Source organism: Arachis hypogaea, chromosome 6 (genome assembly GCF_003086295.3).
Source record: "Arachis hypogaea cultivar Tifrunner chromosome 6, arahy.Tifrunner.gnm2.J5K5, whole genome shotgun sequence".
Taxonomy (NCBI): Eukaryota; Viridiplantae; Streptophyta; class Magnoliopsida; order Fabales; family Fabaceae; genus Arachis; species Arachis hypogaea.
In genome coordinates this window covers 110722616-110740570 of record NC_092041.1, presented here as the reverse complement: position 1 = coordinate 110740570, position 17955 = coordinate 110722616, and the positions used below count along the sequence as shown (strand labels likewise).

Sequence of the window (17955 nt, the reverse complement as noted above, 5' to 3'; positions counted from 1 at the left end):
GAATTTTTATTCTATTTCTGGTCTAATTTGTTAATAATTTAATTTAAAAATTAATTTAATTATTAATATTATAATTATTAAAAAAATTATTATTTAATTATATTAGTAGTTAGTTTACTTTTTTATAGAAAGAATACAATTATTTATAAAATTTATAAAATTTGGATCATCAATTATAATCATCATAACAAATATTTTGAATTTTTTTTGGTTTAAGAATTGAAAGTCCTAAATTTAAATTAAAAAAATATAATCTATCTACTTAATATACTAAAACTGGGTTTTTCCCCAACTAATGAAAGTGACATGTCGATCTCTCATGACTCTGTTTTCCCTCTAAAATGGACTTTCCTATTCTCTATTCTAAATTATTTTTTAAAAAATATATTTATTATAATTATATTATAATTAATATTTAATAAATAATACATAATTATACTAATTTAGGAACATATCTTTATTTTTAGAAAGTATTATTTTCATATAACTAAAGCACTCTTCTCTCTTCTAAAATTATTTTTAAAAAAATATCTTTATTATAATTATATTACAATTAGCATTTAATGAATAATGCATGATTATACTAATTTAGGAAAATATGTTTATTTTTAGAAAGTACTATTTTTATGTAATGAAAGCACTATTCTCTCTTCTAAAATTATTTTTAGAAAAATATCTTTATTATAATTATATTACAATTAACATTTAACGAATAATGCATGATTATACCAATTTAGAAAAATATATTTATTATAATTATATAAAATAATCTACTTAATATTCTAAAATTGGATTTTCCCCCAACTAATGAAAGTAAGGTGTCAATTTCTCATGAATTTATTTTTTTTCAAAATAAATGCACTATTCTCTCTTCTAAATTTATTTTAAAAAATATCTTTATTAGAATTATATTACAATTAGCATTTAATGAATAATGCATAATTATACTGATTTAAAAAATATCTTAATTATAATTATATAAAAAGTTAAACATAAATTTATAATTCTAATTGCTATAAATATGATACTAACGTTCATAGTGGTAAATTGATATTGCAATAATGAATTTCTATAATTATTTTTGTACTACTAAATGCTATATATAGTGTTTCTTTGTGGTTAGTGAGTCTAAATCTAAGAATCAAAGCATTTTTTTCTAATCTGTTATTCTTTTTTGATTGGACAATTGTTTCTAAGGAGCTTTGTAGGTCAAGTTCAAGTTACATCCCATCTACGTTTGTCCAAAAATATTCGAAGTGGAGCATATAATGAGATCGAATTTCCTCAATTTAAGTTCAATTTTAAAAAATTCGTGCCCACGTTGAAGATGCAATTCAAAGATTGGTACTATATTTAAATTTTTTTCTCTTAAACTTTTTGTATTAAAAATAATTTTATAACATATTGTATTTTTTCAGAAACTACCGGTCTTTTGGTGCATTAATGCAATGCCATTGAATAGAATAAAAGTCAATTTAATTATGACTTATATGTTATTTTTAAACTTTTTAATATGATTTTTTTTAAGTTTGTTTTCTTATGTATCACTTTTTTTTGTATTTCAGATTAGTAATGCAATTATTAAGAGAAGGAAAAGTATAGGTAACCAACAACTTTTTTGAACAATGTGTGAACAATATGAATTAATAGGGTTAAAAGAGTAAATTTAATTAAGAGCATTAAATTAAGGTGTAGTGTATTTTTATTTGATTGGTGGTTGTTCATGTTGTTTAAAATGGTCATTGTTTACCTAGCATTCCCCTTAAGAAAAATGTAATTCATCAATAAATTAGAATGATTAAAAGTTTAATTAAGATTAACTAACATCTGTTTTGGACACAAAATTGATTAATTAAGATTAAGGCGCGAAAAAGGAAAAAAGTCACAATAAGTGGTTTTGCTTTCTTGCTAATATATAAAAATACGTGAAAAAAAATTAAAATATCACCATTTAAAAAAAAATGTTAATCATACATATGAAAAGGGATTGAGAAATATGCATGAATATAAAAAATAAAAAATTATTACTTAATTGTAGAATAAAAAATAACTATATTAGAGTTAATACACATAACACCAGATTAAAAAAAAATAAACGCAATTACTACAATTTAAATTAATTTTAATAAAATAATTTAAAATTATAATTTCAAACTTATCACGTACATAGTACGAATTATTGAACAATTTATTATCATGTACATGACACGGATTATTAAACAATTTTTCATGTGTTTTTTTTTTTCAAAATAAAAATACTATTTTTACTTATAATTATTATTCTTTATCCACTCTTTCATTTAAACACTAATATTATTTATTAATTTTTTATTTTTATTCCTCACATTTATTAAAAATTCTTTTTCAATAATTTAGGTATTAATTGTTGTTATTTAATTAACTTATTTTAGGTATTTACTTATTAAACTTTTAAGTATTAATTATACCTCAATTACGGTATTAAGACTTTGAACATAATTTCAATTTAATTTTGGACAATATAAAAAACATATATATATATATATATATATATATATATATATGATATTTTAGGTATTAATTATTATTATTATCTATTAACTTATTTTAGGTTTTTAATTATTAAAATATTAGATATTAATTATATTCTGTTTATCATGTTAAGCCTTTAGACATAATCTCAATTTAATTTTAGACAATGTAAGAAGCAAATATATATATATATATATATATATAAATTAAAAGAGTAGATTTTAATTTTACATAAAATAATATAATAGATATAGAATATAAATAAATTTACTTGACAAATATAATTATTCATAGTGTGATATTTTATTACGATAACATATCTTTGTGTATTGCAAATATATATATATAAATTAAAAGAGTAGATTTTAATTTTACATAAAATAATATAATAGATATAGAATATAAATAAATTTACTTGACAAATATAATTATTCATAGTGTGATATTTTATTACGATAACATATCTTTGTGTATTGACTCCCTATATAGCAATAATATATATATATATATATATGCTATATAGTTTGTTATTTTTTTGTTACATGACATATTTATTATTATATTTTAAATTTAGAGTTTTTTTATCTAACATTGCAGTGAAGAATAGCAAGCAAAAAAAAATGAAAAAAAAAACATGGAAACATTCTAGACATGATTATCGCTAATCTTTTTTTCTTTAGTTTTTAAATATATTATTTATTTTATTTATTTAGAGTAATAACTAAATTTATTATAATTATAGTAAAATTATCTTTAAACTATTAGTATTATTAGTAAATTTTTAAAATTATTGACATATTATTAGTATATATAATAAGCAATAAATTTTCTTTCATGTTTATTATTTAAAAAATTTATAATTTTCACATAATCTTTATTCTATTTTTTTTTCATACTTAATGATTATTGACTACGATCCTATTAATAGTATCACCTATAGTAGATTATACGAAGAGAAAGTATGAAAAATAAAGATAAGAATTATAAGGCTATAAAAAGTTCCATTCAAGTTTGACAAGAGTAAGACGGTTTACATAGAAATAATTCTAATAGATGATAAGATTCATTGATTCATTTACTAAATTTTTTCAATTAATGCTAAGTTCAATTTATAAATAGAGTTTAATTTTGATGCACTGACAGTGTAAAGGGTTTTACATAGTCGAGCAATCACATCCGTTCTTTTGGATGACCATTCATGCGGTCAATGTATGTAAAATGTATTTATTTTTATTGATGTGCCATTACGTAATTGGATACACGTGTAAAACTACTTTACACTGTGAGTGCATCAAAATTAAATTCTTATAAATATTTGTAGTTCATATTTTAAGTTAATTTTATAAGTACACTATTTCACAAGTCAAAGACAATTCTTTTTAATAGTTTTGTAAATGCTAATAGCTTTTATATTTAATTTATTTTGCAATACGATAAAATTCATTGTTCAATCAAGTCAAAGACAATTCTTTTTAATAGCTTTGTAAATGCTAATAGCTTTTATATTTAATTTGTTTTGAAATACGATAAAATTCATTGTTCAATCAAGAATTATTTGACAAAAATATTTGAGAATGAATTGGTAGAAAAGAAAGTCTATGTCTTCTCAAATTTTGAGATCGAGAAATCAAGTAGAATATATCTTCTGACTGTACACACGTGCAAAATATCTTTTAAGATGGAGTCAGGTATAGTACATTTGGTCGATGATCGTAAAATTTTGGATAATCATTTTAATTTGCTTGCTCATGCTGATATATTGAAACAAACAAATGAACGATTCTACTTATTTGGTACGTAATTAATTTATATTAATCCACACAAAATGATTTTCCTTTTGATTTAAGTTTTGCCAAAAAATTGTATAATAGCATCATTTTATCGATAACAAAAATTTTAACAGTTTATTTATGAAAATATTTAAAATTGTATTGTGACTTTTTTTTAAAGGTATATCCTTTTATTAATATACTATTGTTAGTTTTATCGTTTAATATAAAATAAATCAGTAAATTCTTTTTATTTTATACACGTTCGAAGTTATAATTTCTTATATTATTCACTCATTTGTCCTTAATTTGGTACTTTTAATTCATTTTTTTTTCAATTAGATGTTATTAGATTCTTGACTAGAAAAGAAAAACTCATATCATGGTCAAAAATAGAGAGAAGTGACCAGTACATTGTGATTGATCTTCATGATTTGCAGTATGTAAAATTTTAATATGAATATTTCTTTAGGTTATAGTTATGTGTTGTGGTGCAATTTTTTTTTATATATTACTACTTACTCCCTTAATTCTCGCTTTCATTCAAAAATGAGAAAAAAATAAGATGTACACTATGAGATCAATTTACAATCTAATTACTTGATCATCTATGTCATCACCAAGCAACCAAATACATAATTTATTCTCTAATTTATAAAATTTAACAAAGACATTGGTAAAGATATTGGTTTTGTATTTATTTATATATTTTATTTATTTATGTTATATTTGTAATTATATTATATCTATTTTTATCAATATATTTTTTAAAAAAATATCGTTAGTGTTAGCACATTGTGTATTAAATAAATTAAATGATAGAAACACGTAACTATTTTCTTTTTCAGTCAAGATTAAGTAAAATACTGTAATTTAGACTTACAATATCAACATATTAATAATAAAATGAAGAAAAAAATATAATATTATATCAAAAAAAAATTTTAAATCATAATTGTAATTTATGATTGAAATCATAATTTAAATATTTTAAATGAGATAATTTCATTTAGAGAATTCATAATTCAAACATAATTTTTTTATACATTTAATAGCTACATTCGAGTTAATACATTTAATACTATATTTAAAAAACACGAACAATGCACATCATATTATTTATTTATTAATTAAATTATTACAATTCAAATTAATTTTAATAGAATAATTTAAAATTATAATTTCAGTTTTATCACGAGCATGGCACGGGTTATTACACTAGTAATGGTTGAAAGTAGGGCTGGCAATTCATACCCTACCGCGGGTACCCAACCCGGTCCAACCCGTTCGGGTAGGGTAGGCTACCGGCCGACCCGCTACGGGTAGGGTAGGGTACGGATTTAGGGTGTACCCTATCCTACCCTACCCGCACCTCATATATAACACATATTTTATTAAAAAATAGGTATATAGTGAAGGAAGTAAGAATTGAACCCACAACTTTCCTTATGTAATGACTTACAATAAGTGAACAACTACTAAACTAATTAGTTAATTTAGTAATTTAGAGCATTAGTTTTTTATTTTTTATGTTATTAATATGTATAAAATTTAAAATAATTAAATTTTATATTTACTTTGAAAATTTTGATATTTCTGCGGATAGGGTAGGGTTTAGAACTTTAGGGTGCGGGTAGGGTTAGGGTTGAGTGATTCTCAACCCGCGGGTAGGGTAGTAAAATTTTAATAAAATTTTCAATCCGCGGGTAGGGTTAGGGTAGAGTCCAAACCCTACCCTACCCTACCCATTGCCAGCCTTAATTGAAAGTACGTAAATTAATAAATTTATAAAATAATTAATATGTGATATGAGAGCAAAATTTATCTTTGTCTAGTCATTATTATCTGAAGAAACATGAATAATTGTTTGAATTCAAAAGAAAAATTTAAGTTTGTTATTAAATTTTAAAATTACTTAACATCATTTAAAAAATATTCATATTTATTTTAGAATTGTGAAAGTTTAATATTTTCTAATAAAATAATAATTTTAAAATCTAATTAAGATACTCAAAAAAAAAAAAGAATAACTATAAATCTCTATGAAGGACTTTCTCAAACTATCATAACTTAAATGTCGCTAATTTATTTCGGTGGTAGTGGAGTGAAAGCTAGCAATAATCTTGACGTGCTTATTCTTCATTTTGGTTCTTCGTTTTCATTTTGCATTAAAAAAAAAAAAAGAAAGAAGATGAAAACTTAGGAAATTGAAAGAAAGAACAAGTACGAACGGCATGCTATACATGCATTAGGTTTCATTGACTGTTTCATTAGTAAATGATTAAATATTATTATATGTGATGTAAAACGAAAATCAGCACAATGGAAGACACCAAGAAAGGTCTACGATTAACGTAGAAATTAGGGTTAAGTATTGTTTTCGTCTCTAACGTCTTGGATCAAAATCAAAATCGTCCGTGACTTTTTTTCGTTATTAAAATCATCTACAACGTTCAAAAACGCTTTAAAATCATCCTTCCCCGAATTCTTGGACCAAAATACCCTCATCATCATCATTTTCCTCTTCACTTTCCTCACCCCACCACCTCCACTGCCACCAACATTACCACCACAACCACCATCAATACTAACACCACCACCACCACCACCAACACAAACACAAACACCACCACCAACACCAACCAACACCAACACCAAGAACACCAAACAACAGCAACAACACCATACAACCACCACCACCACCACCAACACCAACACCAACACGAAGAACACCAAACAACAGCAACAACACCAAACAACACCAAACCAAAAAGCAAAAACAGAAAGCAAGAAAGCAGAAAAGCAGGAAAGCAAGAAAGCAGATGCAGATGGCGGAGGCGGCGAGGCAGCGAGGTTGCAAGGCGGAGGCGGAGGCGGCGAGGAACGGCGACGAAGGCGCGGCGGTCTCCCTCCCCTGTGCGCACTCTGTTCCTGACGACAATGTGGCGTGGTGCGGCGTGATGGACGGTGGCTGTGGCAAGGCGACGATCCTGAGTAACGCGGCGGTGACTGGCGCGATGGCGGCGACAGGACGCGGCTCCTCCAATGGCGGCGATCCCCTCCCCCCTTTCCCCTTCCCACTCCTCCTCCCCCGCACCCCTTCCCCCCACCCCCACCCCGCATCCTTTCCCCTCCCCCCCCCCCCCACACGCGTCCTTTCCCCTTTCCCCCTTCGCCGGCGCCGTCCCCCCCCCCCCTTTCCCCTTCCCCTTCCCCTCTCCCTTTTCCCTTCTCCCCTGCCCCCTGCTCCCTCGCCCTTCCCCTTTTCCCTTCTCCCCTCTCCTCTGCCCCTCTCCTGTTTTCTTTTTCTTTTTTTATGATGACGAGGGTATTTTAGTCCAAAAATTCGGAAAATGATGATTTTAAAGCGTTTTTGAACGTTGAGGATGATTTTAATAACAAAAAAAAGTCGTGGACGATTTTGATTTTGACCCAAGACATTAAGGACGAAAACAATACTTAACCCTAGAAATTAACCATTATTATTGGCTTCTTCAAATTTAATTATATTTCTTCTTCCGATTGCCTTAACCAGCTTGCCCTTTGTTGGTTATATAATGAGCTTCATGACATATATATGTGTTAAATATTTCTTTAAAAAAAATTAAATAGGTGAAATTTATAATAGATATTATTATAATAACTAGAGTGATTATATAACTTTGATAACACTTCAAAAGTATTTTGTAAGGTCCCACATTGGTTGGGGAGGAGAACGAAGCATGCCTTGTAAGGGTGTGGATACATCTTCCTAGCATGACGCGTTTTGACGAGTGAGTGTGGGGGACTTCGGCTATCATCCCTATCGTCAAAGGCAAAACCGCGAGGCCTTGTGTGCCAAAGCAGATAATATCGTGCTAACGGGTGGTCTGGATTATTACAGGTTGCTACTTGAATTGCAACCGTTCTCATTTCGGTAGGAATATCCAGCTCACAGCACCCGTTGCTGGAACAATGTCCGTCATCGATTGCCATACTCATGTTATGACATTTTGTTATGCGCCCCATTGTATAACTGTTGGTGTTGCTGTAGATAGTAAGATAGCCGTAAGTACTGCATTCAACACCTATGAACTTGTTGTCTTTGCTTGAAATGATGAAAGAAAGACCATTTGTGATCGTGCTGGAAGAGCTAAAACTAACGTAATTGCCATAGCTACGATCATAATAAATTTCGATGGCAGAAGTCAATATATCTACTTGATCTTAGGAGACGTTTGTGGCTCTGACTAGCTTATTGTCCCATATTAAACAGAAAATAGTACTGGTGTAAATAACTTTAAAGGATTCTTTTAAGAAATATGTAGTACCCGTATGTGAATTTGAACACCATAACACTTACTTTGGCATCCATCGAGAGATATTTGATTACTATAAGTATCATTTATAGCTACTACTTCCACTAGTACAAGGACTAATATAACAATAACAAATAAGATGCCCTTCCTTCTCATAAGAAGCTGTGATGGTGTGAGAGAAGGTGAGATCATAAGAAGAACAAAAAGAAGGAAAAAGCAAAGAAAAGGTGTGAGCAAGAGAGAGAGTTTAGCTGAACCATAAGAAAAAAATAGTATTGAAGAAAAAAAATCATAAGAAATAACATGCCTAAAAGAAATTTGAGCATAAGGCGTATGGTTAGATACACGCCACTTGCACGCCCCTTAAACGCCACTTGCACGCCACTTGGAATAATAAGAAATAACATGCCCATCCCTATCCTCAGAAGCTGTAAAGGTGTGAGAGAAAGTAACATCACAAGCAGAACAAGAAGAGAGAAAAAGCAGAAAAAATGTGTGAAGAAAAGAGAGTATTGTTTATAATAAAGATCATTATAGTTCATCTTTTTTATTAGGTGCATGATAACATCTCTCATCTTAATAATATGAGAATTTTAACTTTGCTGCAGAGTGAGGCATGGACCAGTCCTCATATATGAACCTAATCAAGAACTATGTTGTCTTATATTATCATAATATTTTATCTTATCTTACAATGATATTACATGTATACTAAATATCTACCAATTAGATACAAACTGATCCCGTCATCTTTCTAACTTGTAAATAAAATTGGACGCATACAAAATTTTTTTGTATTATATTAATATCTTTAGCTGGCATAATAAATATAACCGTGGTGAAATTGCTAACCGGTGACAATTTTTGGAAGCATATTTTTTGTGAATTTTCTCATGGCAGCCTTCTATTATTGATCCATTTTCTAATTGTCCATGAAGACAAGCATGAATAGGATCCAATTAAATTGAGACAGGTATCCTTACTTAGACATGTATGATTCTGCGTATCACATTCATTAATGTCTGCAATAACAGAGAAAACAAATTAAAGTTGTCAAAAAAATAATATAACAATAACAAATAACATGCCCATCCTTCTCATAAGAAACTGTGAAGGTGTGAGGAAAAGTGAGATCACAAGCAGAACAAAAAGAAAGAGAAAGTAGAGAAAAGGTGTGAGCAAGAGAGAGAGTTTATCTGAACCATAAAAAAAAATAGTATTGAAGAAAAAAAAAACATAAGAAATAACATACTCAAAAGAAATTTGAGCATAAGGCGTTTGGCTAGATACACGCCCCTTGAACGCCACTTGGAATAATAAGAAATAACATGCCCATCCCTACTGATGAGCATGCAAGCGTTGGTACCTCTGCTCAAAGATTCTTTACATGTCTTGTTTCCAACATTCCAATCGAACACCACAAGAAACATCTGATATGGTAGATTCTCCACGCGGGCCTTCGAAAACGAATAGTAGCCATTCTTGACAACAAAGGAATAGCCACAGTAGAAATAGGTTGCTACTTGAATTGCGACCATTCTCATTCCGGTAGGAATATCCAGCTCACAGCACCCGTTGCTGGAACAATGTCTGTCATCTATTGCCATACTCATGTTATGATATTTTGTTACGCACCCCATTATATAACCGCTGGTGTTGCTATAGATAATAAGATAGCCGTAAGTACTACAGCCAACACCTACGAATTTGTTGTCTTTGCTTGAAATGATGAAAGAAAGACCATTTGTGATTGTGCTTGAAGAACTAAAACTAACGTGATTACCATAGGTACTATCATAATAAACTTCGATGGCAGAAGTCAATATATCTACTTAATTTTGGGAGACGTTTGTGGCTTTGACTGGCTTATTGTCCCATATTAAACCGAAAATAGTACTATCGGTATATAAATTTGAACACCATAACGCTTACTTTGGCATACATCAAGGGATATTTGATTACTATAAGTATCATTTATAGCTACTACTTCCACTAGTACGAGGACTAATATAACAATAACAAATAACATGCCCATACTTCTCATAAGAAGCTGTGAAGGTGTTAGAGAAAGTGAGATCACAAGTAGAACAAAAAAAAAAAGAAAAGGTGTGAGCAAGAGAGAGTTTAGCTGAACCATAAAAAAAAAAAGTATTAAAGAAAAAAAACTCATAAGAAATAACATGCCCAAAAGAAATTTGAGCATAAGGCTTATGGTTAGATACACGCCACTTGCACGCCCTTTGAACACCACTTGCACGCCACTTGGAACAATAAGAAATAACATGCCCATCCCTCTCATCAGAAGCTATGAAGGTGTGAGAGAAAGTGAGATTACAAGCAAAATAAGAAGAGAGAAAAAGCAGAAAAAATCTGTGAAGAAAAGAGAGTATTGTAGTTCCGGCTTAGTTGAGATTTTTCCAATACTCTAAAAGAATGGTAAGTGAAGTGGGTCTCGGACTAATCAACTAATTCATTCTGCTACTATATTTTGCTTTCTTTTTTTTTTTTTTTGGCTGGTCTTTCTCCTACAAAAGAAATTACACACCAACACTAATTACCACAAGTTTTACATTTTTTAAAGAAATAATCTTTAAATAATTTATAAATATAAGATATTTTTTGTCTCTTGAATTAACTTTTGAAATTAAGTTATATATTCAATTTTATTTTTAAAATAATATCAAAATTTATCTAATAATCAGGATTATCCATCTCAAAAATATATCTTTTAAATAATTTAAAAATATAAGATATTATTCATAAATTAGCTTTTGAAAGTTGAATTAAACCTATTTAACTTTAATGCTAATACTAATTATTAGCTCTAAGAAATTAAAACTAAATTAAAACATAGTACTTCAACTGAAAGAAACAATAATGAGAGAGTAAAATTATCAATAATCTATGTTTCACTATTTATTTTGGAAAATTGAATTACATAGAAGATTTTATAGGAATAATACTCAACTATGTGGTATAGCCTTTAATATATACCTAACATACACACCTTGATATACACACTCATCTCATATAAAATTGCAAAACAAACTTAAAAACTCTTGCATCTCTTATATTCTTCTTTGAAAAAAAAAAGAAACACTTTTATATAATAATATATATATTCTCCTAACAATATATAAATATAAATATCCAAGACTCGAGAAAACCATATATGATATTTTGATTCATTAATTAACCTCACAACTTAATGGACCGAACCCATCACACACTATAATTTTTCATGGCCTACGAAGACTAAGCAACTTAACATCATCAACAACAGGCCCACAAAGAGAAGAGAAATCATCACTCCTCATAGTGTAGAAAGTGCTAAGGAACATGACCCTTGTTCTTGGGCTAACAGCAACAAATTTTAGGGCTGCCCTTTTAAACCCACCTTTTCCTTTGGACTCATAAGGCACTTTTAGGGTGTCTTTCCCAGCATATGCTTCAACAATCATAGACCCTTCACATGAATTGCTTGCATCTCCAACTGCAAATGAGAGCACATATGTTTTGCCCGGGACGGTTCGCGCCACTTGCGCGATCGCGCTCTCTTTACCGGCTACTAGCTCCACGGCTCTCGTCCCCTGGGGGACGGAGAAGTGGGCCGAGTCGATGTACCTCACAGCCTTGAGGGACTCGACCATCCAAGCCGGTAAAGGCGAGTGGCTATCTTCAATGTTGGGTGGGATTAGCACTCCCCATGATGTGTTTGGGAATACATATGGTCCTTCTTCAAATCCACCATTCTTCAATATATTCTCTGTGATATTTTAAATAGGTTAAAAAGTTAGAACATTGATGAATATAAGAAATAAAATTGACAATAAAATATTTTACATTATCAATAATTATATATACTATTTTTGATAGAACTTTATACGATTGAATGACCAAATAAAATAGTATCATGATGAAATCTATAATAACATATAATTCATTATTCACTTTTAAAAGAAAGTTGTTCTAAAAAGTTCATTTTTTCCCTTTCCAACCCAACCCACCCACCCCTAAAGATGGATCAATTTAATAATACTTATATAATGAAAAGGCTACAAATTGAAATTCTGAATTGTGGGGAGAACTACAAAAGTATCTTTTGTATGCATGAATTAATTAGGTAGTTACTGTAATATCTAAAAATATTTGTTCAATTTACTAAAGAGTTAAAAATTAATATTTAATTTTAAAAATACAAAAATAAATAATTATCAAATATTTAAAATTTATCATAAAAAATAATAAATTAAACAAAAATTAGACATCGTATTATAAATACCATAAAATTCACTTTAATTATTATAGCTAACTGAAGAAATAAATTCGGAATTGTAAACATTCATTGCATGCATGGGTGGTCCTATTGCAACGGGGATTCAATTCAAATTTCTCTTGTTTCATTTATTATTGGCAAGCATTAACTTCTTTTTCTTGCTCTTCCTTTTTCCATTTCTAAGGGGAACAATTTTCTGTTCAATCGGAACTGTTTTCTTTCACTATGTCTGGTAAGTACTGAAAAGTAAACTGATCTAAACACATGCAATGAAGTAATGAAGAAAACAATAGTTCATCTGAGAAGATAAATTTAATCATATGCATATGCTATTTCCAAGAAGAAGAAAAAATAATCAAATAAAATGGATTACTATTATTATTAATCTGATTGCAACACCCTACCTACCTCACTACTTAAATATTGAAGACAGGACCACGACCATGTGGTGTTTTTTTTTTTATTGTCCGACATTAATGCATAAAGATGACAAATTAAATATATTTAACTAATTACTGTTATAACTTATAGGTATTAATAATTCCGACTTTCTTCTATTGTACTATAGATTTTTGTTCTTATGTGCTTCATTTGAAGAATCACAATGAATAACTATATATATGTGAATAAATATTGATAGTATAAGGAATATTGTGTCAAATGAGACACCCAATTTTATATGCATTCATAAATATATGGCAATGTGTGAAAGCCTAGCTAAAGGAACAATCAAACTTCAAAAAGTAGCATTTAATTTTGCCTAAAATTTCTCATTTCTTAATTTCTAGCAAAAGGAACCAGAGCAAAAAAATGCAAGCGAATGTTTACACACCACTTACACTTTAATTAAAAAATATATATATTTTGTTTTAAATACAGTAAAATAAGGAATTACTCTTAAAAAGAATTTGAGATCAAAAAGATAAAATATCAAACACAAGACCTCAAACTCAAATAAACATATAATATGCTAACTATCTATTAATAAATTTTAGGTTCAACTGTATACACTATTAATCCCCTTTGATATTTTGGTAACATTGCCCTTCACATTCTTGTATTTTGAAAAAAAAAAAAAAGGAAATTATCCAATAAAATTTTAAATACTAAAAAGTACTAAGTATGTCTCGTGTAATATTGTAACGCCACCTAATTTCACAAGAAATAAGTATAATTTACCCAAATTAATATAAATAACTTAGTAGTAACTCATATAAAAAATAATAATTATGCTACACATACATAAAAAAAATCCGTCGCAAAATCAACAACTTATATACATAAATAAATATATAACAACCAACTTGATAACCATTTTTTTTTTTTTTACAATCGTACTAAATGTACATTTGAAATTAGTCATCAAAATTAATCATTGTATAAAATATATGTTGAAATACAAAATATACATTTAAAATGAGTTAAACATATATATTTTTATAAATATATAGTGACTAATTTTGAAAGCTAATTTTAATATAAACATAGCATTTATTTATTTTTTATATAGCCAAGAATTTTGAAAATTTTAAGCAATTGAAATAAAATGAAAGAGGAGATAAAGAACTTACTGTTAGTAGGTCTAGGAGGGTAAAGTGTTCTAAGAGCAACAGAATCAATAAGTGGGCCACAAGCAGGATCCTCTTCAACACCAGGGTTATGAATAACCAATTCAGCAACATTAGACTCTGCTTTGAAGCTATAAGCAATGGGATCCCAACCACTGCTTGTGTACAACGTTTGAATTGGAATCACACCAAAATCTGGAGCAATTGAAATGTTGAGCCTCTCTTCTTGTGCACACGTGCGTGCAACCATCAATGTTATGGAATAATACATTCCCTTAATCACATTAATTCTTTGCTTAATTGAAGCCTCGTTTCCTAGTCTCACTGCAAATGCTCCCTCCGGGACAACAAGTAACATGTCGCCCTGTTTCTGACCTGACTTTATGTACTCCACGAACCCGGAGATCTCCCACTCCGGTATGGCGTGGCTGCCGCCAGTTACCACCGAGCCGTTTAGGGCCCATGGCTTTGGACCTAGCTCAAAGTTTCCATTTGCTACTAGTCCTGTAACATTTTTCATGTGTTAGATGATGGACACCAATATGTGAATATCAATATTGAAGCATAGGTTAAATCACATAAAAAAGAAAAATATTAAACTACATGATATTATTCTATAGTGGAAACTCAAGTGCAGTCGACTTTACGTGAAGTGAATAGCTGAAGATCGTTAGATGATTTGACTGATTTGACTAAATTTTCATCTAACGATCCTCAGCTATCAACTTCACGTGAAGTCGATTGCAGCTGAGTTTTCACCTTATTCTATTTGCATAAATTTACACTACAACTTTTTAAACCTTTTAAGGTTAGTATGTAAGATATTAAACTTTCCACCCTAAATTTAATACTAAATTTGTCCTTAAAAATATGGAGTTTCATAACACCACAAACAAAGAAGTATTGCACATGATATTATTAGATTTTAGAGGAAAAAAGGTTAGTATTATAATTTATGATTTTTTATTTGGAACACATATATATTGAATAGAACAGTGTTTAATAGAAAGTTAAAAATTGACAATATATTTTCAGCAGATTGTACTTTTACTAATAGAATAAATATTTTTGTTTATAACATATTCTTTGCAAATTGACAATACATCTCCGACAAATTATACTTTACGAATAAAAACTTTTTTTTTTTGGACAAATTATTTGTATCACAAACACTCCTAAAAATTTGTTAAATACCAAATCATTCAGTATTTAAGTAATTTAATAACAGTAAAATAATATGTAAAAAAAATTAATCGTATAATCTATTATTAACTGGATATATTTACAATGAAAAATAAATATAAGAAATTTATTAAAATATTTGAGCTCTTATACCGACTTAATGTAAATGCAAATTACTGCTACTAGATTTTATGGGGACCATTTGCAATCTCCAAATCCAATTTCTTCTGGTCTCCCCAATCCAACACTTGCAAGTTGCTAGTTAGGGATAGAGTTGTTTTTAAATAATAATAAAAAAAAAATCTGATGCCATGTGGCCTGCAACATCTCTCTGATTACCCAGTTAAAAATTATTAAAATTCTTTTTTTTTTTTGAAGGAAATTATTAAAATTCTTTAGACCTTAGTAACTGGTGATATAGCATTCAAATTAAAAATTAAAATGGCCATGTGAATTTTTCAGAACATACTGCATGCTTGGTGCATGGCTTATTGGAGTGTGGACCCCATATACCCAAAATAATCAATAAAACAAATAAAATTAAATTAAAAATAAAAATGAAAGTTGTCTTGACTCTTGAGAGACTTTAGGTCACTATATGATGATGAGCTACTTAACCCCACAAAATTCAATGTCACAAGATGAGGACAGAAAAAAAAAAAATTCCTATTATATGGTCTACGAGTAAGAGAAATTTTACTATAAAATATAATTAATTTTTTATTCTTATTAGGAAATGTTACGGTTTTCTTTACAAAAAAATTTCACCTTTATCTCTATCTTTGGAATTGATGAACCAAAATGTAGAAACCGCCATTATTGGTCATCACTGTTGAATTTAATTACTTTGCCTAAAAACATTAGAAGCCAGAATTATCTTTGCTTAGCTATACCTATATATACTCAATAATAGCATATTTACTTTCATTCGCTTTTGATACTTCAAAACTTTAATTTGAACTAAATGTTGAAAAATATAAAAATTTAGTCTAAACTACACCATGATATTTTCTAAAATAGTTGCGTAACTAATACATATATGTATGTATATTAACTCGATCATATATCTTTTTAAACATTAAAGAAGATATAAATTTTATAATATAAGTAACTATAATACTCCTAACATGTATACATATATATAACATTGCATTTTATCCAAAAAAAAAAGTTTAAGGAGTTACTATGTCAAATAAAATATTTTTGTGGAAAACGATATATAATTTACTTGTTTTCTTTATATATAAAGAAAATATACCACTCATCATGCTAGTGTAAGTAATATTTTTATATTTAAATAAAAATTTAAATACAATCAATTTCATATAAAATTCACTGTATATAAATTTTCACGTTATATTTATATATAGTAGAATAATAAATTGAAGTATTTTAGTTTGTAGCTTACCATCTATGAAGGAGAATGAAAGATGAAAGGTGGCGCACAAGAGCACCGACAGAAGCATCAAAGTTGCCTTCATAACTTAGCTGTGACAGTGAAGAAGCTTTTTGAAAATGGAAGAAAAAAGAAAAATGAAGTAGCATAGGGGAAGTGTTGGGGGCATGGCCTTATATGCATGCCTTCTTATCATAAAAGACTTGGATTTCGAAGGAAATAACAAATAAGCCATTATGTCATCAATATTGAATAGTAACGTATCTTTATCAAGAGAAATTAGATGCAATAAAATTAATGTGAAGTTAATAATTAAAAATTATTAGATAAAAATTTAGTTTAATTAATTAAATTATTTAACTATTTTTAGTTATTCATTTTATGTAAATTGAAGTCGATTGCTTTTAAATTTTTAGTCTTTAATTTTTATATTCAAGATTTCAATTTTATTGGATTGATGTTTGAATGACGATTTTGTCTTTTATGTCTTTAGCATGATCACTTACATAGTTACATTAAATGATTAAAATAAAATTTAATTATTTTGTTGGTTTTTATAATTTTATAAAATTTTTAATTAAATTTTTATTTTTTTTAATTGAGTCTTTATACTAAATTTTTTTAATTGGATCTTTATATATATTTTTTTATTTGAGGCTCTACTGCACCAAATTTTTTTAGTTAGATTCCTATAAAATTAAGTTAATTATTGCTAAGAGGGATTTAATTAAAAAAATTATATAAAAATTTAATTAAAAAAATATAAAAATTTAATTAAAAATTTTATGAAATTATAAAAACCAACAGAATAATTAAACCTTAAAATAACAGTTTTTATTGTATTGAATAATATTATGATGGGAAATATACTTTGGTGGCACTTAATAGTGTATTTATTCCTCAAGAAAAAAATAAAAAAATAAACAAAATCTTGTTCTAATAGTGATTTCGTGTT

At 28.3% G+C, this 17955-nt stretch overlaps 1 protein-coding gene across 1 annotated transcript; it reads right to left on the bottom strand.

Moving 5' to 3' along the window:
- Positions 1–11469: 11469 nt before the first annotated feature.
- LOC112755677 (BIIDXI-like protein At5g11420) lies at positions 11470–17214 on the bottom strand. Its single transcript, XM_025803922.2, has 3 exons — positions 17013–17214; positions 14426–14926; positions 11470–12344 (listed from the first exon to the last, which is right to left on the bottom strand). The coding sequence occupies exons 1-3, from the start codon at positions 17083–17085 to the stop codon at positions 11818–11820; spliced, it is 1101 nt and encodes a 366-aa protein (XP_025659707.1). The 5' UTR covers positions 17086–17214; the 3' UTR covers positions 11470–11817.
- Positions 17215–17955: the final 741 nt, after the last annotated feature.

Bases quoted from the DNA above. Each gene is read 5' to 3' on its own strand.
- LOC112755677 (XM_025803922.2), bottom strand. From the start codon at position 17,085: ATGAAGGCAACTTTGATGCTTCTGTCGGTGCTCTTGTGCGCCACCTTT. The intron at 14,927-17,012 runs GTAAGCTACAAA...AAAATGTTACAG, and splicing joins TTCATTCTCCTTCATAGATG to GACTAGTAGCAAATGGAAAC. The intron at 12,345-14,425 runs GTAAGTTCTTTA...AAAATATCACAG, and splicing joins CCCTCCTAGACCTACTAACA to AGAATATATTGAAGAATGGT.